At 45.7% G+C, this 27,010-nt stretch overlaps 1 protein-coding gene and 2 long non-coding RNA genes across 3 annotated transcripts in view; 2 read left to right on the top strand and 1 right to left on the bottom strand.

Annotated features, from left to right (window-relative positions):
• IGHMBP2 (immunoglobulin mu DNA binding protein 2) overlaps positions 1 to 27,010 on the bottom strand; it is a 41,597-nt gene that overhangs the window by 12,641 nt on the left and 1,946 nt on the right. Inside the window, exons 3-8 of the mRNA XM_027459156.3 lie at positions 25,274 to 25,466; positions 24,483 to 24,580; positions 16,637 to 16,800; positions 16,010 to 16,210; positions 11,967 to 12,114; positions 9,463 to 9,637 (exon numbers count right to left, since the gene is read on the bottom strand). Coding sequence (XP_027314957.3) covers positions 9,463 to 9,637; positions 11,967 to 12,114; positions 16,010 to 16,210; positions 16,637 to 16,800; positions 24,483 to 24,580; positions 25,274 to 25,466 — 979 coding nt within the window. The remainder of the gene's footprint in view (positions 1 to 9,462; positions 9,638 to 11,966; positions 12,115 to 16,009; positions 16,211 to 16,636; positions 16,801 to 24,482; positions 24,581 to 25,273; positions 25,467 to 27,010) is intronic.
• Positions 1,599 to 5,091, top strand: LOC140002631 (uncharacterized). The gene is made up of 4 exons (XR_011809659.1): positions 1,599 to 1,718; positions 2,300 to 2,399; positions 3,857 to 4,019; positions 4,674 to 5,091. It is a non-coding gene; the product is annotated as an uncharacterized lncRNA (long non-coding RNA).
• LOC119717228 (uncharacterized) lies at positions 13,796 to 26,935 on the top strand. The gene is made up of 3 exons (XR_011809658.1): positions 13,796 to 14,173; positions 16,702 to 16,773; positions 23,952 to 26,935. It is a non-coding gene; the product is annotated as an uncharacterized lncRNA (long non-coding RNA).

Raw genomic sequence — 27,010 nt, 5'->3', positions numbered from 1 at the left:
CTTGGGTCCTGGTAGGGAGTGGAGAGGGAGCAGAAGGCTGCAGCATCCCCAGTGTGAGGTCCCCAGCAGGATGAAGCCCTCAGGAACAGACTTTCACAGATATCAGATCAGTCTGAATGTGTCGGGATGGAGAGATGCCTGCTTCCCTTTCCCACAGGGCAACGTCTGCTGGCATTGCCACCATCATGTGGGAGACACAAATGGTTTAGGAGCCATCCCCGCCTGGAGCAGCCACTTCTCACACCCAGATTTGCCCTGTGCAGTTGGAGTAAGAGGAGTCAGGATGCCCAGCATGGGTAAACAATGGGTAAACAGAACAAAATACCCTTAACCTGTAAGCTCATCTCCTCAACATCCTCGAGCTCCTCATACAAGCTGTGTGTACCACGTCGGTCAGCCTAACGCTGTACTCACATTTCCCCTAGCTCAGCAGTGGCATCACGATCACCTCATGCATTATTACTACAGCTTGACCCTACAAGCATCTTAAAACACTTGATGTCAGCACAGCCAGATCTTACTGGTGTTTTATCGAGACACTTGACATGCAAGCGTTCTCATTACCCCTTGGCTGCTCAACCCAGACCAAGGTTGCTTTATGGCCCATCAAGAAAACCAACACTCCCTCACTTATGGCAGGGTTCCCGGCGACACAAATTAATAAACCTGCTAATGAAGTAAGCCTTCCAGGAGCCTAATTGCTTTCTCTTCACCGTACAGAAAGGGTTTGTCAGACACATCTCATCGCAGCGCTGTCTGAGGAAGGAGGGAGAGGAGTTGCAGTGTGAGAGTTACTCATTTTGAGCATTTTGAGCCTTGTCCTGAACTTGTGGTTGCTCCCAGAACACACAGAACAAGCACGTCTATGGTGAAATGATGACAGGGAACAGCTCGGGAAAATTGTTTCTGTCGAGGCCGAGGGGCACAGCACGCATCCAATTACTGCTGCGGAGAAGCGCGGCAACAATACACGGCCCTATGGTGAGAGCCGTGTTTGCTGCGCCGGCCAGCTCTGGCACGTTAACGGCCAGCTTGGTAAATATATCAAGAGACTGCAAATTCATTAAAACTGCAGAAGGGAAAATTGAGGGGAGATTTTTCCAAGGAGAGAAGTCGAGCCTTGTTAGCCCTCCTCCTTGCGAGATTGCAGAATGCAGCACGCAGGGGAAAAAAAAAAAAAAAAGGATCATAAGCTGCGAACGGTCACGGCTGCAGGATTTCGGAGACAGCGCTGCTTTTTCAAAGGCTGTTTTAACATAATGAGCACTGAACAGCGTACACAGCCACAGAGGCCAGGAGAAGGGCTGGCAGGGGTGCAGTAAGGATATTTGGGGTTATGTGACAGCGGCTTCCAGCCGTGCTGTGTGTTCTGCTGCTGACCATGGGCCCTGCTGAGGGAGGCTGTGAAGCCTTTACAGCTTCCCAGCCCCTGGGCTGCTCCTGAAACATGGCAATTTAGGAAGCAGTGCGGCTCTCCTGCTGTCCCCCAGCAGGAAAGCAAGGAAAAGCACCGGCATAGAGCTGCGAGCTGCCTTCACTTCCTACTGAGTTATGTCCTGTCTCTGCCTGCTGGACAGACCTCGTAGGTCACTTGGATCCCATGTTTTTTGTTGGATGGATGCTGGACCTGTGTTGTGGCCTTGTGTCCAGCCTACATGCTGATGGGACTCCCTGCAGAGACCCCAGACTTCGTTCATCCCATGCTGGTATCTCCCCAGGTATCTCCCCTTTGCTTTTGTCCTTTACTCTCCTCCCCTGGCTCACAAGTTCTTGCAGGTCTAAAGCTGACTCTTCTGCAGAACCAGCAGGAAAAAAAAGCAGTGGTTTTTAACGACAAACGTTCTGAAGGGTGTCTTCTAATGATATACAATAATGCATGGGGGAGGCATTAAAATCTCACAGCAAGCCCTGGAAATAGCACTCTTCTATAAGCTAACAGCACAGGTTTCACCGCAGGGATCTACATGAGGTTATATGTTGAATTAATAATGAGGATATTAAGCTGCTCACGAATATTTCACCTGTTAATAAGTTTCCTATTATTTACAGCTCAGTTAATTCCTGCAACGGTTGCTCCCTATGCCAACAAAATAACGCAGCACAGAGCAAAAGCTTTTAAGTGTTGCTTAAGATATGAAACTGGGATAGGAGGGTGGAGAGACAGAACCACATCCCCAATGCTCAGAAAACATCTGCTTTAAAATACATTAAGTAAAGATAGAAACACCAAGATTACCCAAACAAGCCCACAGAAGCCAGTGTTTGCTCTTAACCTGGTTTTGCCTTGGTTCATATGCAGGAAAAGGCTGCACTTGGCTTGAATATGCCTTCGTGTGGGTACCTGGATAGATCCCAAAGAGGGAGGATGAGGCCCTGGTGCTGTGTGCTGCTCTTTACAGGTAAGGCTGACAGTGACAGCTGCAGCCAAGTGGAACCAAGTAGTTCAAAGGCTATTGTGCCCACCGTGGTGTGAAATATCCTTTATGGGCTGGGCGTGAGGAGCCAGCCTGCCACATCGATGTAAAGAATGATCTTTATCGGGGGAGTAAATGGGAAGTGTTTCCCATGGGGGGATGGAGCTGTACCTTCAGTCACGTTACATCATTCCTTATTCACTCTCTGGGTAGCTGGTCTCCTGTGTAAGACACTCTGATTCCCACTGTATATCACCAAGTTCAGACAGCAAAGTCTGGAGAAGGATAAATAACAGGAATTTATTGTGTGTGCCTACCTCAAGAGCTCTAGGATGTCAAAAACAGGCTGAGGCTGCTGTGGACATGCAGAGTATTACCTGTCCTCTGGTTTGTGCCCTGAGATTTTCTATCCTGGTACAGATTTAAGAGGTTTCACAAACAGAAGTAAAGTAGTAGTAGTAAGTGAGGCTGTTCAGAACTCCCCTTTTCTCTGGATATTGTGGATTTCTTTTTTTTTTGGTCTTAATCCTTGCAAATACGAGGGAGCAGGGTAGCTTGTTATTTCCAGCTGCAGAGGCTAGCAAAGAAAACCTAGGCCTGACATTTGCTCTTCTGTGAGAGAAATTGAAAGCAAATCCATTTTGACCTTGATGTGCAATTCAGCAAAGTTATTCCAGAGGTCTAGCACAGGGGTTTTGGATGGTGGAGGCACCCAGGCTGACTGCTAACAAACAAGAAAGCAAAATATCCCTGGGCTTGTCTAAGACACTAGCTGAGAACAAGAGGTCTGATAAGTATCTGCAGGTATTTGAAGAGAGTAAAAACAAATAAATAAGTCAAAGCCCTGACATGGAGACAAATTAACTAGGATGTCAGAAAAGGAAGGAATGAGGACTAAAATGAAAACAAGGAAAACAAATGTTCCTGCCAGACAGCGGAAAGTGTCTAGAAATTGAGATGCGCCCTGGGGCCAGGCCAAAAAAATGGTGTGAGGCCTGAAGCTGTCATCAGTGAGCTTTGAGGAAGGCTGCTGGGAGGGGGACAGGCAGGGACAGTTATTTGCCATTGCTGGGAGCCCTCTCAGAGGAAACACATCCAACGTGGACAAGATCTAGGCATAAGGTTTGTAAGGTGTGAGTAGGGGAGACAAGACAACCCAACAGGAGCAAAACGTCTCCTGCTCTGCATCCTGAGCTACCTCAAAAAGCACGAAAGAAGCGCATCCCATAGACCCCCCACCGAAAATCCCTTCTCCTCAAATGGAAAAAAAAAATAATTGAATGAATGATAAACGTGTGGAAGAAAAAGCAGGTAACAAAAAAGTAGTTGCACCAGACAGGGCCCAGCTCCCAGCGCTGAGCACAAGCTGGGGGGCAGCCTGCTCATCTGCTTGTGCTTGCAGTATGGCATCTAGAAAGTCTAAAAGCCCTCCTGTTTCACAGAGGCTTCCCACTTGGGCAGGACTGACTTCACACCCGGTAGTAACAGATGATCCTTCTGGCAGCCCAGATTCATCCCGGCTAACTTTGGACCCTGCATTGAGGCCCCGAAAATAGGAGTCCACCCACTGCGGGTCTGCTGTCATCAATGGAGGAGAAGAGGAAGGTAGGTGGAAGGATTTGAGTCCTCGGCATGAATCATCCCTGGAAATAGCTTATCTATTTCCATTAACCAAAGGGGGAGCTGGTGGATGATTGGGCTCCTTAATTAATCCTTGGAAATACCCAACAGCATGGAGGTAGAAGGGAGCTGCCTTCGTGCTGCGTCTCGCAGCCTGCAGGGGCCACAGCTGGGAAAAGCACAAAGCTATGCTCTCCAGCCTGTGCTTCGTTCGGGTTGGGAAGGGGCTGTGCTGCAAAGAGGAGAGCTGTGATCCGCACCCTGGTCAATAAAGCAAATGCTTTCACTCAGGCAGCAATTAAAAACAAGGCTGGAGTTCAGATACATAAAGGAAAAGAGCTGCTCATTTTTAAAGGCGTTTGTTTGAAAAGTAATTGGATTTCTCAAAGTAAGTTGTTCTAATTGATCAAGATTTGTTAGCTTTTGCATTTCACGAGGAGGGCTATTGAGCCAAATTCTGTCAGCTGCTCCAGCTGGACCTCGCTGCACATCCTCTCCATCACAGGCTTGTTGGGGGCTTTCAGGACACAACAACAGAGCTTGAAAGAAAAACTCCTTTTGCTGAGCATTACACAGCTTTGCTTTCCACCAGCATGACATGTGCCATCCCAGTTTTTTTTTTCGTTTTTTTTTCCACAGGACAAATACTCTATACCTTGCTATTTAAACCCTCTGCAGATTCAGTCTGTCCAAGAGCCCTCTGCTCTACAGAGACCGCAGAGATGAAGGACGTGATGGTACTCTGGGTAGAAAAGAGTAGAAAATTTTGCTGTTTCCAAGCAGTGGCAAGGTCTGGAAGGAAGACTGCAGATCAGTGCCTGCCTGAGGAGTACCCACTCTGATTTCTATATGGAAGCTGATACCTACGAGTGTACCCGTCTGCAATTAATATCTATGGAGCTGCTACCAGGGGCTCCCACTGAGATGAAAGGTAAAGCCATAAATAGCTTAGAAAGCTTTATTTTCCAGTTGAAATTAATTTTCCACTTGTTTTTCTGCATTCTCAGTCTTCCCAGTCGATCATCTGATCAGCGATCAAAGCTTTAAAATGCCCAATTTAAAATTATTTTATTTAACAAGATGCCAGCTTTCAGCAGTGAGGGGAAGGACAGGAAAGATGGGCACACAGACAAATGCCAGGCTGGGGCTCAAGAGACCTTGCTCAGGCCTTGAAGCCGTCACAGATTTCCTGTATCAAGTGGGGAAAATAATTCTTCTTGTCCCTTTAAACTATTTCTTCACATCATAACACAGGCTGTCTTTCATTATATACCATGCCTAATACAGTGGAATATTAGCTGGAGTCCTCCAACACTTAAACTAACGTACTAAAAAGTAATTAATACAGAAAGATGTACAAGAAGCTTAATTCAGAAAGCTGTGTTTCTTCTGGCTCCCTCCTGTCCAGCTTCTCCTGTGGCCACTATGGTTGAGTTCACATGATGGCTTTCCCCAGAGCGCAGGCATAAACTCAGGTTTCAGCTTTGTTACCTACTTGTACAGAGCTGAAGATCTCCAGGACTTCCATGCCTTGATGGTTTTCCTTCACATTAGCTAAAGGATTTCAGGAGTTATTCAGAAAACTGAGAGAAGACTGGCTTGCACTGCCAGCAGTGCTGCAGCAGCTTTGCCTTTTAACCTAAGCACAGAGAGGCTTGCCTGGAGCGCGGCAGCATTTACAAGCCCAGCCTGTATTTCTTCTGTGCAAGCTGAAGTCAGCTTGGCTTTTTGCACTTTATCTTCCAAAATACAGCTGTCTACGAGGCTGAGCTGGGGATTGGTGTCGTGTCTGAGCAGCACTTGGGTCATGGACGTGCTGATGCCCTGCACAGTAATGTTTTCTGCATAGCAAGTTTTTCAGATCATAATTCACTGGTAAGTCAGGCTGAAATACAGAACTGCTAACGCTGTTGACTCAGACCCACGGTCTCTCTTTCCTATTTTATTTTAAATCTATTTCACTTAGGAAGGGCACAGAGCGACAGTGTCTAAACATCGCTGAGGTCCAAAAGGGATTACTCCACGAGATGGGAGCTGACCTAACAACTGGCTTCCCTGCACAGTTGTTAACCCTGCCAAGGTTGAAAAGCCAGAAGATCTGACTTCTGCCAGCACCCTCTCTTAATTTTACAAATACCAGTTCTTTGTGCAGCTGGGATTTAAAAATACAGAAGGAAAACAAAACCTTTAAGCTCTTTTTAAAGAACAAGAATGGGAACAGCAAGGCTAAACAGCATGGTCCAAGTCGTAACCATAGAATCTAAGGGGCAAAACAGTTTCTGATGGAGAAAGAGGACGTTAAGCTCACTTGTGAATGCAGGAGAGATGCAAACTAGTGGCAGCTTTCCACTGCACAGTCAAATGAACTCAAAATTGAGTTAAAGAAAAGTGCAGCAGATCTGCAGCAGATGGGTCCTACCAAACACAAGAGCTCCCTGCTGTCAGCTCCATGAAGCAGCACCAGCAAAGGCTCCTGACATCAGCCATTGTGAGTGAGAGGCCAGAAGAAACCAGCTGGGCAGGTGATATAATGTTTTCTGATCTTTTCTGAAAAAAATCTGCTTCATTTCAAAGAGCAGGCAAAACTGACATCAGTCAAGTGTTAGAGACACCCAGCCGCAGCAGCAGATTTGGTATTTCTACTAAATTTTGCCTTACTCTTGGGGAATTAAGTCTCTAGGCTCTGTTCCTGGGGCTGGGCAGCCCTGTCTGCTTCACTAGCACATGGCAATTCCAATAGATGTTGCTTTGGGACCACAGTGAGTGTTTGGTGATTGTTTTCATCCAATTCAAGGTTCTGATCTTATAAATAAGCATTACTGTGGCAGGAGCACTGGGCCCAGAACAAGTGAACACAGCACTTAAAAACAACCAAAAAAACCAACATCCACCCCTCTAAGAAAAACAACAAAAAGCCAACAACAACAAAAAAAACACTCTGAAATTGGAAGGATCAAACTGCAAATTTCTTCTTTTTAGTAAATAGAAACTTACTCCAAGTAGTACCTTATACATTATACAGGGAGCTCTTCTCTGCTGGGCATGGTTTTGTTACCTGATTCCAAAAAGAAACCAAGTCCCTCCTCCAGCAAGCAAGCAAGGATCTACCAGGAGCTAAGCTTGCTCTAGCCTTCATCTAGTCCCTGACTATTAAACTCTTTTCAAGGCGAGGTTAAGAACAACTTAGTTCACTCAGCACAGACTGCAGCCTCCCTGCAGCTCCCCGGCCTTGGCCAGCCATTTGCCTGCTGCTTATTCCCAGCTTACAGATGGGGAAAACCTGGGCACAGAGAGACAGCCTGCAAAGCCACAGCAAATAAACACCAAACCAAGAAGGTTAGGGGGTTCCAGATGGGCATTTTTGTGCAGATCACCAACCTAGATAACTCTGCTAAACTGTGTAGGAGTGTGCTTATCACTTGCAAAGATTTAAAAACATCGAGCATTTGTGCATCAGGTAAAAACCAGGCCTTTGTCTCCAGCTTGATACAGCTCCTTATCATTATTTGCACCAACTCTCAGGTACCTGCTGAGCTGTTGCCTCCCGTGAATGTTTCATTTCTCTTGTTCAAAATTCAAGTGAGGTTATAGATAGGTATCTGGCTAATTATTTTTTGGAAGCAGGAGAAAGTTTATGAAGTCAGACCAATTTCTCTGCTTGTGCACAAAGCCAGTTCAGTAATTCCAGATCTAGAGCAAGATAAACACGCCTGCATTTATATTTTAAACTACCAGAAAGTTCCCAAGTACTGTTCAGAGTATCCCCCTCAAAGCACAGGCAATTTACAGTAGCCATGGATCTTCTCCACAAACTACTTGTTCTTAACGTGCGTGCTATACATATTGCAGTTTTATAATCAGTGTGGCGCGTGTGATAATGTGGTGCAGCATCTCAGTGGGCCAACTCCCACATTAATATGTTAAATGAATAAATGCAGAACCATAGAGGCAGAATTTAATAAAGGAAAGAGAAGACTTGGGTTAATCTGAGCAGGAGCCTAAATTCACTCTACAGAGCCTGTAGTCAGCAAAGAGAAGGTAAACTAGGCCACCCTTCTTGCCAAGTGGAAGAAAACATCACACAGAAAAACAGATTATTTTTCTTAAAAACAAACATTTGAAAATCTACAAATTTTTGGCTTTTATTCACCTTCTGTTTGCTGACCATTTTACTAACTTTAGTGGCTGACATGCAGTATTTTAAACTCTTTTTTTGAAAACTTTTCCAACCAGTCTGAAAATTTCAGTGCAAAACAGAGAAAACCAAGACTTCAAACACAGTGCTCATAAACAAGCAGAATCAAAAAAAAAAATCTCTACTAATGACACATCTCTCAGGAAAAACATCTATTAATGTATACACAATTTTGAGTAATCCAGTATTAGCACAGTACTCCTTCTCACTAAAGGCAAAAACAAAAGCAAATAATGCAAGCTCAACACATTTAATTCTTCGGAGCTGGGGGACATTTCAGATGGCTGATGGAAGCATGCAGATAAGCATGCTTGAAGGCACCATCAGTTCCCTAGCAGTACCAGTCAGGACAGTATCCTCTCATCTCATGCTCTTTATCTCACAAGTACCTGCCCCTTGTACAAATGCCCTCATTGCATTCATCCTCCCTGTCTGCTTTGCTTTTTGCATGGAGGATCCTCTCTCGTGGACACACAAGCTTTAATTGCATGCAGAACATGGGCAAACAGCAATCTCAGAGAAGGCAGGCAATCTAGCTGCCAGATCATGCCCCTGCAGCTTAGAAGCCCTATGCAGAATGGGCACGGCAGTGTTTCAAAGGCTCACATGTCCCTGTCGCTGCATGACAACTACATTCCCACTACAAACAGCTGGATCTGGCACAGAATTGACTTCAGTTTCTGAGGTTTCCTTTAGTGCCTCTACCAGGGCAACCCTCCTATGCTCAAGCCTAAAAACTTGATCTGGTGTGCAGGCTCCTGTAAGCCACATCTCAGCTCCAGCACATCGGAGAGTCTCATGGGCAAAGTGCTCGTGCCTTGGAGAACTCACAAAAGCTCCTGAGCGGGGCCAAAGGCTGCCTGTCAAATCGCTCTCCCTGTCTGCAACCTCAAAACCCTTACAAGCTCTTGAGCAGTTGCCCAGCATGCAATTATCAGCACAAAAGGAGGCTCTCCAGCGCCATGCTGACTACCAATGCTGTGCTATTATGTGAGTCAGCAGCAGGTAACACAACTGTCACGTCCTTGTGCTGTAAGAAAGCCTGCTCAGATGGAGGTGCATTAAACTTTAAGCAGTGGCTATGGGTAGAACAGGTCTGATGTAATTCTGGCTGTGTGACCAAGCCCAGCCCATGGAGGACACTGCTAAATAATCGCGTTAATGAAATGTCTTGAAACTTGAGGTGTCCAGAAGCACAAACAACAGAACCTGTAGCCACAAACTGCTCCTTACTTGTGAGAGATGATAGTGGGGGGAAGCTGCTTGTGATCCCCAGCCAGGATGCACTTGGGAGCTTTCAGCAGAGGTATCCAGCAGCTGGCTTCCACGGCCTGTGCACACTCGTCTATCACCACAAGATCAAAGTGATCTTCAGGAAGCAGCTTCAGGGGACCATCCGAGGAAGCACCTAGTGAAAGGACAAGGTGCACAGCTTAGCAGGGAAGAACAGAAGAGCAAACAACACATTTTTAAAGCAAAGCCTACATGCTTTAATTGTGATTGAGGGAGGTAGAATGATGTTTCTCTGCAGAGATTTAGAGATTCAGCTCTGCAGTCGATGACAAATAAATATACATTTACATGTATGTGTCAGAGTTGTTTTTGCCAATTTCTGTTTGTCCTTTTTTGCCCTGGCATCTGGGGCCAAAAGCTTCCAAAGCATCTTTGAAAACAGCAGTGAAACACAGCTGATAAACAGAACAATATGCTCAAATACTTCACCAGAGCAAAAGTAGAGCAAAAGCAGTAATGAACACCCACTTTCCTTCTGCCCTCAAATGCAAACAAAAGTTCTCACCAACCAGAACTGGAAGGATGACAGATTTGAGATTGCTTAGTATACTGAGGGATACCCCAAAGGGGAAAGATCAATTGAGACCCAGACTCCTCAACCCTGCTGACCCTGGCTATGCTCCCCTGTCTTTCCTCATGAGAGGAGGAGAAGGAAAACACAAGAGACTGTAGTCAGCCAGGGCATGAGCTGTTTTTTATGTCAGACATTCATTTTGTATTGTCAACCACATAACCCTCACCCGGGTCCTGCTATAATCCAGACATGAAACGATATTGATCCGTGCATCAATCAGAACAGTGAATTTCCCAGGCATCAAAATACCACTGCAATTCAAAAGAAAAAGAAGATGCAAAAGGAGGAAAGAATGATGAAGAAGCCAGGGTGCTAGACAAGGAGCTTTTAGTCACAGCGTTTACAGAAATGTTTTTCAAAAGCTCCTGTGCTATTGCAATGTAGCACTGAAAGCAACTGATTGGGAACGATTTTGCTTTGACACTGCAAACCCTGCTGCCTCAATGGCTCTGCATCACATCTGATGTTACAGTTTGTCAACTGAGATGCTGTGTTTTCCTTAAAAAAATAAAACAGAATCCAGCCTATGTCAGTCCACGCTAATAACAAGGGGCATACAGTTGGAACTTGACTTTTGCAGTTTTACCACGCTGCAGGTGGAAGGAAAAGAAAAATAACCAGAAAGGTTCTGTCTAAAACTGTCCCTATGTGGTGTGCAGCTGTGCAGATGGTTTCCTTCCCCTCCAGTGTTGCAGCTCAACTTATCGAACTCCCATTAACTAAAGGTCACTGCTGTCCCTCTGTGTTGCCATGATTAAATTCCCCCTCCGCTGAACCTAGCAACAGAGCAGTTTGGCTTGCATAAATAATTCCCATCAAACTAGATGGTATGAGACAAATACCAAGATTACTTAACCGAGGAAAAGAAAGTTCAAACCCTTTGTTTTTCCATTGCCTTTCACTGAAACAGAATTGCATAGACCTCCAAACAGGCTAGCAAGCCCCAGGAGATAATCAAATCTGATCATTGCAATGCCTAGCACAAAATAACAGTTTTATTGAAAAAAAGAAAGCTTCCCCCATTTTTTTTTTACACGAAGCTACAAGAAGTGAGAGCTCAATTCCCAGCAAATAATTACTGGAAGGAATTTTCTTCCATTTTACCTTCATGTTAGTAACTTGTGAATACCCCATGAGGTTCTTTTTTATAACCTAAAATTACTGATGTTTTCCTTCAGCGAGTAATCTCTGAGCAACCAAATTTGAAGATTATAAGTGGGCTCTGGAGCATTACACATCTGATCTAGAAAAGCACTTTAGCATGTGTTAAATTTAAACACTGATGTTTCCCTTTGATTTCAAGGGATTTTGTAGATGTGCCTACATGTGCTGCCTGACCAACACCTGGAACAGTTCCCTAAATCACATGTGGTTTATTCCACTTGGGTGATTTACAAAACTAACCAAACACACAGACTGAGACCAGGCTACAGAAACACGTGTTGTATTTCATCAGCCATGGAAATTATCCAAGCAGGAAAGCAACTCCATGTGACTTATGAAATCAATTAGCAGACTGCACACTTCCAATAGCCCTTGTTTACTCGCTAGAAGCTGTGCTCCTACTCAGAACTGACAGAGATGCGCCACGCTGGCTCCCACCAAAGGCTCTTCTAAGTTCCATACTCTAGATCCACGAGGTGGTCTACACCTTCTCTTCATTGCAGAGTGGAACAATGTGCCAGGGTGTAAGCAGCGGGGATCCCACTGGGGAGGGGTTTGACAGCATGCAGCAAACTTGACCGAACTCCCAGGAGCAGGAAATCTAAGCCTCCCTCCTATCCTGGCCGGATGCAGCATTGCATGGCACATGGTTTGTGTCAGTCTTGCCAAGTGAGGCACAATATTGCAAACAAAGAGGATCTTGCACCTGTATTTGTAGCAAGGACAACACTGGCACGAGTAAGGGCTGCAGTCATGGCAGTTTCTTCTCGTTGCTTCAGCTCCTTTTTCAGTGCCTTAATCTCACTGAGAAAATGGCTCCGTTCGCCCTTGTCTTGGGCCTTTTTGGTTTTTGCCTGTAAAATAAAAAACCCAGATAGACCAGACAGGGTTATGTTCAGCTTCTCAGATGACCAAAGCAGTCAAATTCAACACGATTCCTCTATGTACACCATGGTCACTGGCTTATCAGAATCAGCTCCATAAAACTTTGGTTTCTCTTCCCTCTCCCTGCCAGCAAGCCCCTTCTGCAATCAGCACTGCCTGAAACATAACAAGGATGTCTGTCTGTGCAAAAGATGAACTGGATCAATACAACCCCAGGCTCGGTGCGTGGAACAGCAAAATGAGAACATCACTCACCGCCTATCCGACCATCTGGGAGCATCAGCACTAGCACCATCACTCATGCTCCAGACAGTGATTTCCCAAACTTAGCCGGCCCATACTTAAAAACCCTCTTAAAAACTTCCTTAATTACGAGCATAAAGGATTGTTAAAGAGTAACTCCCTGACCTTAGATCCTCTGTTCAGCCCTCCTGCTCTGCCCTGTACTTTCCCTGTGCCCCGAAGATCAGCAGGTCAGATGCTTGAGTCCAGCCAACAGCCAACTCTGTGCATAAGCAGAAGCACCTTAGCACAAGGAGGGGTGTAATATGTAGTGGTGTTTAGGCTTGCTGGGAAGAGTTCATGCCTTTACTGGGTGAGGAACATCACAAATGCCCTTCCAGTCTCAGCCTGCTCCCTTGCTCAGGGGAAGCAGGGACCCTTGGGCTCCAAGTGCCCTCGAAGCAGGAGGGCTCCCTGCACCATGGCCAGCCACAGCAGCAGCTCTGCATTTTTAAAGAGGCGTCTCTGAGTTGTTGTAAATGATTCACAGCAATATCTAGACAGGCTCGTGGCTTTTTTTAGCAACGCCTATTAAATATATCTAAAACATCAACTCATCACCACTGGTTGCTGGCGCTTCCCCGGCTGCAGGCCGGCAGCTACGAGACAATGGACAAGCTGTTGCTCACTGCAGGTCACCTTGAGAAAGCTGCCCATGCTCTCAAGCTGAAATTTGGGCTGTTTCCTTGGAGGGAAGGCTGATGACACGAGAAACCTGAAAAGGCTACAAACATGGGCTTTCAAAAGCAGCCAAGCCAGTAAGAGTTGATGGTTCCTATAGCCATCTGCTGCATGGATGGGTTGTCTGGTGTGTAAGGCCATACCACAGCTCATACCACAGCATTTCCCCTAGGAACATTTCCCCTTGTGTCTCTCTCATCTCCCCTGCCACCTGTTTTTGTTAAGCTTCTAGGTATTTAATATCTGCGAGGCCTCTATATGTCTGTCAAACATAGTCAAATAGGTGGATGGGTTTGGAAGTTACAGGGGAGGGATCACACGGGAGGGATCACCTTTTCCTGAGCTAAAAGGACAGAAGATCTTTTCCTTGGCCTAAAGGGAGAGAGTGAGTGCTGTTACTGGTACTCGTTTAGTTGAAGGAACAAAACAGACTAGTGTCAACTTCCCCTCCGCCTGAAACATGGGAAAATTAGAGAGCAAAATTGCTGGTGCCAGTACTGCAAGTTTCATGTCTGTTTTGCAAAACAAAAAAAAAAAAAGATCTAGTTACTGAATTAACAACAGCGACTGGCTGATGACATTAAGACCCAAACATCTGGCTGAATGTCAAATCTGAAAGCAGCTGAGGGAGCAGGGAGCCCAGCCCAACCCTAACAGCACAGTCAGCCCCAAGGATATTGATTGGCACAGAGCCCACTCACTCCTCATTAGGGCTTCATGGGTGCCAGCAGGCTCTAGTTACCCTAATCTGCCTTGTTTGGGTCCCCACCCATGTGCCTTTTACCCCTGGGTCTGGGAACTGCATTTAAGGCCAGACCTTGGTCCTTTATCCTTTTATGAACCCTGTAGGGGGGCTTGCACCAAACTCAGTTGGGTTCTGCTTTTTTCCTAGGCTGTCTGCAGCCTTGTTTCATTGCTTGTTTGGTGATGTGGATGGATAGCTGACCTTTTTTTGAAGTTCCTGGACCTATCTGCCTTTCTCGCTTGGGTGCCATGGGATTGCACTTTTGTTGGTGCAAACAAGACCCAGAAGATGATGTCCCGGAAAGCTCTCAGCCTAAACAGGTGTGTGTGGAGGGGGGGGTGAATTGGGTAGAAAAATGTGTGCAAAGAACATGGATTTTCATTTACTAGTCCTTCTATGACTGAAGGTAGTAGTAAAGGGGAGAGTGAAGAGTCAAAATAGAAGTGAATGAAGGAAGAAATAATTACAAGGGCAGTTAGGGGACAGTGAGAGGGAGGCCAGGACCTCAGAGGTGAGCTCTCTGCAGCCCAGAGGGAGTAAGGGAGGTAATAGGAGTTGCACTCAATGATCCTTATGGGTCCCTTCCAACTCAGGATATTCTGTGATAAGAAGTCGGGTGCATCTTTTGTGAAAGAGCTGGTCATGGGCATCTCAAAGCACTGCCATGCAAGCTGAATTGCAGCAGTATGTTAGATATTGTTTTTTCTCTGGTGTTATAAAGTGGGACAAGCTCTGGTGGCTAGTCCATGTCTCCCATCCCCATGTACCCTTTCCTCTAGGGAGAAAGCAGATGGATATCTTAGTACTAAAGACTCTGCTTTTCTGCTTTCTTCCATTTTCTCCCACTTTTCCCAGGTGAAATGTCTTCCCACCTTTCAAAGTGCTTCCCAAGAAGAGGGCAGGGCAAAAAATGAGCCATTAGTGAGGAAGATGCAAAATATATTCAGTAAAAAAGACTTGGTATCTAGCTGTGATTACAACTGGGTCCCGCATCAGGGGGAAAAAATGAAGCTGCTGCCACAGCAGTAGTTGCAGACTGATGTTCATGGTGCTGAACTCAACATTCAGCCTGCATCATTCAAAAAAGTAAATGTGTGGTGCCCTAACAAAGGGCATGGCAGTGTACTTGGGCAAGTATGATGCAACGTGCAGGGGTATGAAGATGCTTTCCTGTGTCTTCTACTGAGATAGAGGAGATCTTGCCTAGGCTGGACACATCTGCAGAATAGCTTTTGGACAATGCAGTCACCAGAAGGGGGAGAAAAAAAGTTCTAATTATCATCAAAATCTATTATCTCAAATAGAAGAGCTACTCAGTAAATTAAGTTTAAAAAATTAAGTTGTGAAAAGAAATGAAGGATGCATTTTTATGGTGTACTCTGCTTTCTACTTGAGGTGGCTGAGAGTGGGAGGGAGTGTTAGGACAGCCAGATATCTCATTAGGAAGTGAATTAATGATGTGAATGTTTCCCTTCCCCTCTGGTGAAGAGGACTGCATGAACAATGCCAGACAGAAAATCTGGAGAGCAGGGCACTGCAGCATCTCCCCCCCTGCACAGCAGTAATGACTATGATTTTTCTCTCTTCAGAGAGGAATTTGTCTAGGAGGGGTTTTGCCCTCAGCTGCCTCTACAGCAGATGGAGATGAGTAGTGCTGGCAAGTGTATTTGGCTCAGGCATACCCTGGTACAGAGGCTGTCTCTCTCTGTCAGATGCTGCTTCAGGTTGGAAGCTTCCCCCATTTCTGATGACCAGGCTTGCACCCCAATTCCTCTTCTCCAAGTTAAATGATCTCCAGGCAGAGGGATGAATGCAGGCTATGTACACCTCCAGCTGTCACTGTGAGACCTCTCCACTATGCTTTTTTTTAACCTTTTCCCCTCTCCTAAAGTGACCTTCTGCTGATTCCCTCCACATGAAGAGGCCTGTGGTTCAGAGCTAGTCACTGGGACTTGCTTCCAGCCATTCTTCATGGGGCAACCCACAGCACCTGCCTAAAGTCATTGCTTTCCTTGGAAGGTGATGGATACCCTTAAGTATCCAAGAAGTGGTGGAATTACTCCTCACTTAGAGTAACTTGGCTAACAGATTGGGTGCTGCTAACAGAGAGCTGGCATGCAGGTTACCCACGTGGGGCCTGTTGCAGGGACACGTACGAAGGCCTGGTCGATGTCCTTCCTGATATCTGCCACGATCTGAGCGCTGTCGCTGCGGGCCAAGACCGCGTCCAAGGAATGCCGCTGGATGGGCTCCAGCAGACGAGCAGGGTGCCCCAGCCGTAGGATGTGGGCTTTGTAGCCAGCCAGCCTCTCCACCAGGTTATCCACTGCGATGTTGGAAGGGGCACAGCACAGGACCTGTGAGGGGAGAAAGCAAGTGCTTGTCATTGCTGAGTGTGAGACTACCAAGGCCAGCAAAGCACTGGAGCAGTGGGGTCTGAGCAACAGGAGGGCACTCAGCAGAGCAGAGAGGAGGATATCAGCTGTTAGGAATAAATCACTGACATCTCTATAGCCTGCAGACACCAAAGACAACTCTCAAATTCTCTCCCTGCTTTCAAGCACCAGGGCAGGATCTTCTATAGTTAGCAAACCTGAGCTCTGAAGCTTCCATTTGCACCTCATTTCAGCTGGTGGAAACTGCCCAGCCTGTGCAAGTCAAGCCAGGCTCTACTGTGTAACACAGCTGCTGCTGGATCTGCTCCAGCTGCCATGAACCCCAGTGACTTTGCAAAACAAATCAGCATGCTTGCTGCCACTACAGTCCTGTCACTGATTACTCACTTTCAGGCCTTGCTGCACAGCTTGCAGGATGATCTCTACTATTGTTGTGGTCTTCCCTGTGCCAGGTGGTCCATGGACGATGGCAAGCTCCCTCTGTGCCAGTGAGAAGGAGACGGCCTCCCTCTGTGATGTGTCCAGTGAGTCATTGTAAAACTTTAAAGGCTCTGGGGAGATAGCAAGAGATTTCTCAGCCTTAACTTGGGTTCTTGCTGAGAAACAAATCCATGAATATAAACCAGATGCTCCCAGTGGCTGGGCCATGTCTATTAGATAATGAGAGTAACTTGACTGGGGAGTGAGGCATGCTGTTTCCCACATAGGTGGCTGAGAGACCACAAACTGGTAAAAATAAGGATTTTTGTGCTTCTAGAATAAACAGGCTACCTGTGCTACATTAGCCTCTCCCCCTCACCTGGTGATATTTCCAAAGGAGCAAGCATTCAGGTGTGAATACAGTTAGTCTATATATGGACACTTTACAGTGTTTGAAGAGGCATCTGCTTGCCATAATAAAAAACATTTAGGATGGGGATGGTGCTTTGGGGATGTTTTGGAGGTGAGCCAGCATATTTAGCAAGCATTCAGTGAAAAGAGGGAAGAAAATCATAGAATGGCTTGGGTTGGAAGGGACCTTAAAGATCATCCAGTTCTAATCCCCCTGCCAGGGGCAGGGATACCACCCACCAGATCAGGTTGTCCAGGGCCTCATCCAGCCTGGTTCTGAACATCTCCAGGGATGGGGCATCCACAGCTTCCCTGGGCAGCCTGTGCCAGTGCCTCGCTGCCCTCTTAGTGAAGAATTTTCCTGCTAACCTTTGAAATCTCCCATCTTCTAGTTTAAAACCTTTCCCCCTTGTCCTGTCATTATCTGTATGAGCAAAACATTGCTCTCTATTTTTCATAAGCCACCTTTAAGTATTGAAAAGCTGCAATGAGGTCTCCCTGGAGCCTTCTCCAGGCTGAAGATCCCCAGCTTTCTCAGCCTCTCTCCATAGGAGAGGTGCTCCAGCCCTCTGAGCATCTTTGTGGCCAGAGCAGAGTGAGACAATCCCCTCCCTGCCCTGCTGCCAGCCCTCTGGTGATGCAGCCCAGGAAAATGATAAAAGCAGCCCGTATAAATGATGAGAACTGTTAGTTTGGATTTTAATCATCAGAAAGGAGAGAAGAGTGTTTAAATTGTGTTATAAGAGGATTGGTTTCACTGCAGAAGATAGAATTCTCACAAGCCACTCTTTACCTCCCAGATTTATCTAATTTAAACCCATTATTTATTCTCATCCCACTTAATCCTGCTGCTAATCTCCTTCTTCATTATGGAAGTTAATTACAGCAGAGATGATGACTCATCTGAGGTTTACCGAAAATAATGTTCCCACGAAAGCTTATATAAGACACATCTCTGGGCATCATTCCCTGCAGGGCATCATCAGTTTTATCTCAACCTTTGCATTAAGGTAGGGATGCATCAGAGGCATAAAAGTTTCCTCTGGCCTCAGAGAACTGAACTTCTGTGCAACTCCCAGGCAACCTGTGGCACTGACTTTTGAAGCAGCACATGCAAGTGAGGCACCCAAGTTAAACAAAGAGCACAGTGAGGTTAAAAAGGCTTGGTGGGGAAGTAGTGGTGATTTTTCCTACTAGCCTGCCTCTTGCTTTGTTTATTTTTGAGTTAGTATGGCAGTGACTAAGAACAGCAAGCTTCCATGGGCCAGGGAAAAAGAATAGCTTAAAAACTGAAAGCCACTTCCCACAACGAGGAACAAGTCAGGGTGGAGGAGTCATTGATATTTCCTTGCTCAAAGAATGAGATCAGAAACAGTCTTCTCCACACACATGCACACCCTCTTCCCTTTTAATCACATGCTGCCAAGAGTTGCTGTGGGGGCAGGCTGGGAAATGTGCCTCTCTTCTGGGCTGGGCTCATCAGCAAAGTTTGAGGAGGAGGACAGAGCCTCTTAAGAGGCTCCTCTGTTTTTCCATTTATCAGCTGGGCTCTGAGCAGGCTCACCTGAGGAAATGCTGCTTATCTACTCCAGCAGGATTGGCCCAAGTCCTCTCTAAAAGCAATCAGTTTAGGATTTGCACAGATAGTCCCAAAAGAGGGCTATTAATGCCAAAAACTTGCAGGAACCAAGGTCCTTTTCTGCACAGTACCAGCAGTTCAGGGAGCAGCACTGGGCTGGAAGGTGATGTTCAAGTCCAGGGCAGGGATCTTTGTTCCCATCCGTGTTGGGTGCATACCTATGAAGGAACAGTCTCTCCAGGGAGGAAGAAATCCAGTTTCCTAGAGCTGGAGGGTTCTTGCACTTCAACGTACCTTCCAAGGTATGCTTCTTGCCTCCTGTGTGTATGGGTACCAAGAACAAGCCAGATCCCACAATCAGCACCTCTGCAGCCAAACAGTGCTAGACAAAACCCAGGTGGGTAACTCAGCCTGAAACAGGGAACTTCCCCTGCCCTCTTCCTTAGCTATTTGTCAGCTGAGCTGTCCACATTGCTTAGTTTTCCTCATAGATTTCAGGGCCCTCTTCCTGGCCTCTGTGTTGACAGGAGGCTCACAGCAGAGGGACAAGGAGTATTTAAGGTTTTCAAGTGATGCAGCAGAAGCCCAATGCTTGGGGCAAGGAGCAGAGGAAACTTTGGTATAAATGCCTGGTGTTTCCCCAGTCCTTTGTCTGCTGGGTCAACTTTTTACTGCTCGTACCCCTACCTTTTAAATAGGCTTTTTTCTTCCTTCTTTCTCTTTTCAAGTATCTTTTTAGAGCAATAAGCCAATTAGATATAAGCAATGCCTTTTGCACTCCACGTGGCCAGGGAAGCCAGCCCTGGCTGACTGTATCTAGACCCAGATTAATATCCCCTCACTTTTTCTTGACCTGCTCCAGAATTAACAGCTACCAGCTCTCTCCTATCATGATCTGCACTGGGTTAGGCCTGCAACAGGGAGTTCTCTGTAAGAAAAGAGATCGTGTGCACCCAGCCTGGCTGGCCCTGAGGCGCACAGCAAGCAGAGAAGTGCTGGCCTCTGCTGGCTAGCAAAGCCTCTCTGTACATCCACCACAATGTACAGGTGCAGGAATCCCTGCATATGTGCTTTGAGACAGCAGCTGTGAGCAGGGAAGGCTTTCTTATAGGAGGCTTCCAGTAGCAAAGCCCTAAATACTCTGGGCCACAGGTGCAGGTTAAAGTGGAAGAGAGCCAAGCGAAGTATTTCTCATGGATGGGCTTCTGGATTTTGTTTTCCATCAAGTCTGGTGAACAGAAACCCTGTTCTGCTCAAAGTTTGCCTTTTCGAAAGCCTGTTTTTTTGCTTGGTACTTTTCTGGAGGTAACAGAAAGTTGGAAGTGTTTTGTGGTGGGGAGCAGTCCCAGTCTTAGCTGCAGATCACGTCTACCCATAGGTTTTACCTTCATATGTTCCATAGGTTATTCTTTCTGAAGCCTGTCTAGTGTTTTTGTGTTTTGTGATATGTATTCAGAGTTTTTAATGTTTTGCAAGGACTTGGACTTCATTATACAGCTCAAGAGGACAGATAATAGCAGAGATTGAGGGCCCACCTTCAGCAAATACAATCCTTCTGATTGCACTAGCCATACACTCTCACGTAAGGGGCTTGTGAGAGTGCCCTGGCATTCTGTGTTATCTCCAAGACTGCAGCTTTTCCTTCATGCAGAAGAGACAGCTTCCAACATATCCCCACCACTTAGCATCAGACAGGGAGCCACCAGCTTTCTGAATGGAACCTGAAGCCCCTAGCTGTCTCTCACAGTTCAGATCTCCAAACATACTCCTGGCTAGATGCTAAAGGGCAACCCAAGCATCTCACAGTAGCAGTGGTGTGAGAGCCGTGAGCTGTGAGACTGTCTGTTGCCTGTAAAGATCATGGGGTGAGAAGGCTGGTACAAATTAATTTTAGGCTTCTCAGGGTCAAAAGCCTGGCATCTTTCTCCTGAGTTACTGACAACCATCTTATACAAGCTCGATCCCCCAACAAACATGCTCCAGAGCCATTTTTCCAGTGGGAGTCATGCCTACACCCATTACTACCAGGAAGGACTCATCCCCAGGTAGTGAGCAGGATTTTCCACATATGGTGGGAAATAGCTGCATGCAAATTAGCAACTCTGGAAGTCATCAGCAGTTGGGTAAAAAGGCATTAATTTGTTTTTTGTCATTATTACCCTTCTGTGCATACTGGTGCTCTTTTAGCAGGCATATATCATGCACTGGTCAGATGCCAGCAGCCATTAACTATTTTAAAAACATGTTTCAATTGGCTTTATCTGACTCCTTGTCCATCTAATCAGTCAGTGCCTGGATTTAGATACCCTCCTGGGATGCCACAGGCTTTAATATAGATCCTCCAGGCACAGCGTTTGGCAGCACACTCTGCCATAATAAGGCAGCTGTGATCCATTCATGAGTAAATCACAACACAGGAGAGTAAAACAAAAACAACAAACAAGCATCTTGAAATTATTTACCAGATAGGCCACAATATGCCACCAGGCTGGTGCAACTCTAATAGAGTATGCCCTAAAGAAAGCCTTTATGACCAACCTTTTTGAAAAAAGGTTGATTTTCCCTCCAGGCTGAGAGGCTCCATGTCACTAAACACAAGAAAGCACCAACGAAGCACAGGATGGCATTAGTACTCTGCCAAGCTTTGCTGCAGGAATGGAGAACTACAAAGCAGCTGACAAATTTCAAACCAAGCTGGCATGAAGTCCCTGTGTTTTATGAAAATGGACCGTGGTGTCAGACCTCTGAGAACCCAGCTAAGAGACCCAAGACTCCTATCCTTCAGAAATTAGTTTCCTAATGTACTCCCCACCATCACATACATCTTAAAAAATTAGAACATTCTTGAATATCTATCTGGGCACAGAGCTGGGTGCTTATTCTCTTCAGTGACCCTTCTACTTCTCAATTTCTTTGTAATTTGGTTTATATCTTGTCAGAGAAGACAATGACAAAGGCTGTCCCTCTGGGCACAGACCTTATCTACTCTTTTCCTAGACTAGTGTCAGTTTTAGTTTTTCCTTGGGATGGGTATTTATATGGCCTTATTCCTCCTGCTGACTTTCAGAGCTTTTGATTGAAGCAGAGTTTAAATTGCATCCCGGAGTGGTGTTAACATAGATCACAGAAGGCTTGGATTGGAAGGGATCTTAAAAGATCACCTAATTCCAACCCCCCTGCCAGGGAAACCCACTAGATCAGGTTCCTCAGGGCCCCATCCTACCTGGCCTGTATAGACATCCGGTTCTATGAGCTGTACAAGACTTATTAACTGTGGGACTCCTGATGGGTTTGTTTGAAATCAGATAATGGATGGGATGAGACAGATGCAGAGACACATTCCTTTAAGAATCCAGACTAAAAGATGTTTGATTGTGAAAGGTGGTGCTGTGCTGTGCCATAGAAGAGAAACAGCCTGAAATGCTGGGAGGTTTTTCTATCCTTCCATGTCAGACCATGCACCTGGGAAATACTTCTTGCTTTTTGCAGATAATCCACACATTGCATGTTTCTATGCTATTTGCAGAAACCCGTCTATATATAAGCTCTATGGGACACCTGGGGAACTGTGTGTGCAATCTTAGAGGTGTAAGAGAGAGGATTTACCCAGCTAGCTGCTGAGTACCCTCCCATTGAACTCGTTGGAGGCTGGGAGTTGAAGGCACCTTGCAGGACCTATTTAAACTTAAAAGTTGTTATTATTTAATGCCTGGCTAGTATCACATCTTCCTAGCTGGCATGAAAGGAGCTATACAGTAAAAATGTGAATAGAAGGCCATTCTACCCTGCCAGAGTGTTTTGATGGTCTCAGGTGATATGCTGACTTCTTGTATTGCATCTCCTGTCTATTGTGACTGAATGTTTCCATCAATCCATATTCTTGGTGCTGGGGAGATGTAAAATTCATTTCTGTGCTTAGTTAGTTCACATCTGAGCTATTCAGTGAAAAGGAATTTTTTTCTTTATTAGAGAGGCAGTTCTGCCACCATGGGGAAAAGGCACAGTTGAAGCTGCTAAGAAAGTTAGTTCATTAAAATTTAATTTTTATCTAATATTAAAAACCTGAGTACACCAAAGTCCCCGGGTAGCCAAAAGGCCAAGAGGTTTGACTCAGGCTAAGCTCAGTGCTCAGAACTACAGAGGTCTGACTCACACTAGCATTAACTCTTCATCTCTGATATATCAAAAACCTAGCCTGAAGGTAATAGAAGTGTGCATGTGAAAAAAAGGGAACCACTGTGGACAACTAAATGCAGTAATCAAGGTAACAGGAAAAAAAAAACTGCAACAGCAAGCACTGAGCACAGCCCTGGCCAGCAAGGAGACCAGGGATCGATGGCATAATGTGTGATATGCTGCTGACAGGTGAGCCTGGGCCTCAGGAGACAGCTAAGATAGACTGCTTGCCCGATCCTCTTAGGCAACTTAATCTACCTTCTGCCTTTCCTCCCTGACTTTTGCAACCCAGATGATATTTCCCTTCTGTCAAGGGGTAATACTCATTAACGGATGCCCAGCCCTCATATTCTGCTGATCAGTGGCTTTGGTTTCTTCATGGTTGCTCTTAAAGGGTAATTTTCATCTTTAGTTTCCCAAAAATTCAAATCAAGAAAGATCAGAATAAAAGGGGATTCTGCTTGCACGCATTTTTTTTGACAGCTTTTGGTAAAACCTAGTTGTGATGTTTTAAGTATTTGATGAAAAGCAGTCTGCATATCTCCAACTTGACTAAACGTAATCAGAAGGCTGTAAAAATAAAAATACAAGCCAATAGAATACACCCCATGCTGTTTCAAACTGCAGTAGTTCCACAGTAACTTAACTCCCATGAAGGCTGAGTTACTGGATTTTCAGTACAGAAGCAGAGCTGGTAGCTTCTTATCTCTGAAGTTTATGGATGGGTTTGGGGCATGATGCAAATAAGAAATGTCTCATAGTCTAAACTGAATTTCAGACTCATGAATGTGTGCAAAGAAATTCCCCCATCACGGATCCTATTTGTTTTATGCCACAATTCAGCTTTCCTTAGTACACCCTGAGGAAAGTGAGCATGAGCTATCTGAGCAGTCTGGGTAATTCTGTCTCTTTTCCAGTGATGACAAGGGTTTTTACACCAGGTTAGCATGTCCAGTGACCCATTAACCAGTAGGAAAAGTAGGTGTTTAATGCTGCCAGCTGCAACAGCACCTATTACTCATATTCAGCTGAGGTCTTTCCTAGAGCAAAGTGAGCTGCACTTTTGGCATGGCCCAGAACTGCACAAAGATCTGAGTAATTTGTTCCTATCGGCAGTTTCAAAGATCTGGTCATGAACTGACAGACCATAAGCACTCTTCTCAGAGGGTCAGCCCCAGAGATGTATCTTTATGGACTGGAAGAGGAGTAATAGCAGCACAGTGCGTGGAAAAACCTGTACAACCATCACTTAGGACTCCACCTCTGACAGATTTAATGGGGCATCTGAAGATGTGAACATCCTCATAACTGGTGCAGAGCCTGTGGATAGGAAACTTCAGGCTTCACTGACTGCTCTGGAGACTGAAGATTTTACCTTCTTCCCCACAATAACTTACCGTAATCTTTGCTTAAAACCTGTGTGAGTAGCAACATCTGCTTTTACTGATACATTCAAAAGAGCTCTCTACCTGCCTAGCTCTCAGCCCTGCATACCAAGGCAGATCAACCAGCAGCAGTCTCAGTGTACACACTGGGCTGTAAAGTGCTAGGGGCTCTCACCCTGAGGGTCCAGAAAATTCCTTTAGAGAGACCAACCCAGCACTTGCCATCAGGATGATATGAAGTCTTAGAAAGAAACGTCCTTACTTGTTTCACTGAATGAGGTTGGATCAGACGAAAAGAAGAGGACATCGATCAGACCAGAGGCTGGACCACCACGATATTGCTTTAGTGTGTTTAAAGCTCTGCCAAAGAAGAAAACACACAGGTTATATGCACAGCATAAATTCCTCCAGAGATTCACAGTGCAAATTAGGGGCCAGGGCAATGTACCCCAGTGAAAGATGTCTGTGGGCACAACAGACTAATTCTAATTGTTGCATCTCCCACCCCTCATGTGCTCATATCCCCTGTACGTTTCTCCTTTCTACTACTGCTTTGGTTTGATGCATTCAGACCCTGTGCTGAGCCTTTCTAGTGTATTAATTCATTAAAGTGCTACTCCGTTCTACTGCCTGGATGGAAAAGGCACTACACAGAATCCAGTGGGCACCAGAGCTGGCACAGTATGGGACGAAAACAGGTAACAGTGTGAGAAGTGGGGCAGGGGACAAACAGAGAAGAGCAGGACTGCACCAGCCAGCTGTTTGATAAATTTAGGCTGTTGTGGCACTTCAGCATAAGATAGCTAGTTGAGTTATCTCATTAAGGAGTACAGGTTCCCTCAGCAGAAAGAGAAAGGCACATCCTGAAGGTGGATACTTCTCCCAAATGGAGCTGCCACAGGAGTAAGATGGGAAGGAAGAGAAGCTGAGACTAGTGAAGCATACTGAGATCAGTCACAGAAGAGTTCTCCCAAAATAAGCCTGGCAATTTTCAATTGGCCATTGCACTCCTGATCAGTGACCCCAGGCGAACTGCACCCTCACAGCCCTTACTTTTTTAGCCTGTTGTAGGTGACATCGTTGGCTAATTTCAGCAGGCGGTAAGAGCTCTCACGGTCCAAGCTCAGCATGCCATCTCGAGATTCCTCAAAGGCAACGGTGATTGCTTTGGAGGTGACACGTGTTACAATGCCGGTGGAGAGTGGATCTCCCTGGCCGACTGAATCATAAAGCCCCAAAATGTCACCTGCAAAGACAAGTTAAAGACAGAGTAAAGTGGAGTAAATATTTTGAAAAGCAGTTTTTTGGAGGAGACCAGCATGGCCCACTGGACACTGGGCTCACCTACACCAGCCACAGGACTAGTTCCATGTTATCTGCCAAGGTCAGAATTTGTACCAAGCCCAAAAAGGAGGAAAATATCCTTCTCTTTCATGGTAGTGCATGCAGCAAGAGGCAAGGGAAAACTATTAGCATTGAGAAGACACCAGGTAACAACTAACCAGCTGCCTTCTGATCTCCATGCACCACAGGACTTGGAGAGGACACCAACAGTGCTCCCACAGAGCTGCACAGAAAGCCAAGATGTTTTCACGTGGACCTTGGAAAGACCTAACTTCTCCAAACTCTCAAACCACTTTAAGTTCATTTTATTGTAATAGCCAAGGAGGCTGCACAACAATATGTAACTCCCAGATGACTGCTCTACACCGGTCAGCAGAACTAAGAAAGATGAGATCCATAAGGACTCACTGTGGACTTTCTGTTCTTCACAGTCAGATTGAGATGGGACCAATCAAATTATGCAGTGCAGTGGTCGAATGGAGATTTTAAGCAGGATGTCTGACAAGTGGATACCTTTGCTGAGGCTCACACTCATCAAGGACTAAATGTCAGATTTGCAAAATAAGGGAAGCTTGCCTCAGTAGTCTCCGTCAGCTCTTACATTAAAATGTTTGTCTCTGAGAACAATTTAGTGCTACAGTAATGTTATTCCTATTTGGAGAGCCCTGAGAGATGCTGTTTCTTAGACCTCAAGGTTGAGACCCTGACCTGCAATGAGTCATTTTAATTTCACAAGTCAGCACCTTGGAGGCCTGGCTGGCAAAGAACGCATCAACAAATCGAACTGTGACACTTCAAAACAGTACCACAGATGAGAAACAGTCCAGTTCCAATGCATCTGCTTAGCAAACTAATTGAGCAAACAAAACCAAGTAAAGGACTAAGCTAAACCAGCAAACTATCTGGTGCACCCAGCTTCACTCCTGTAGACAAGTTTTGGAGAGTGCAATGCAATATCATTATTGCGTAAGGAAAAGAGGAAAAAAAAGGTCTCCGCAGGAGAAAAAAAAATAGTAGAGGGCTTTCCCTGTGGAGTCACTTGGAACTATTTCAAGGTCAAACCCAACTTTTTTCAAGGGCTAAGTCTGTGTAGCTGGCCCCAGCATGGCAGACTGCGTCCTTACTTTCTTCAGATACTGGCAGGAGCTCAGATCTTTTCAAGGAAGTGATGGCAGAAGGTGAGACCCGTCAAAAGGGCACTGGCTGATGTGCTGGTGAGTCAGTATTTCTCTACTGCTTTTATTCCCAACAGAAATCCAGGCATGTCAACTAATACACGTGGCACACTCCTCTCTTTTTCACCAAAAATAACAGTACAGGGAAGGGAGGAAATGGCAGCTCAGGAAGGAAAAGGAAAATCCACTTTGCATTTTGAAATTAAAGTGTAAATAACAGAAGCTCCTTACCTACCCCAAGATGTAAGCTCATACAAAGAGTGCCACAAAA

This window comes from Anas platyrhynchos, chromosome 5, assembly GCF_047663525.1.
Source record: "Anas platyrhynchos isolate ZD024472 breed Pekin duck chromosome 5, IASCAAS_PekinDuck_T2T, whole genome shotgun sequence".
Classification (NCBI taxonomy): Eukaryota; Metazoa; Chordata; class Aves; order Anseriformes; family Anatidae; genus Anas; species Anas platyrhynchos.
The sequence above is the reverse complement of the archived record's forward strand: the minus strand, read 5'-3'. Positions and strand labels throughout refer to the sequence as shown.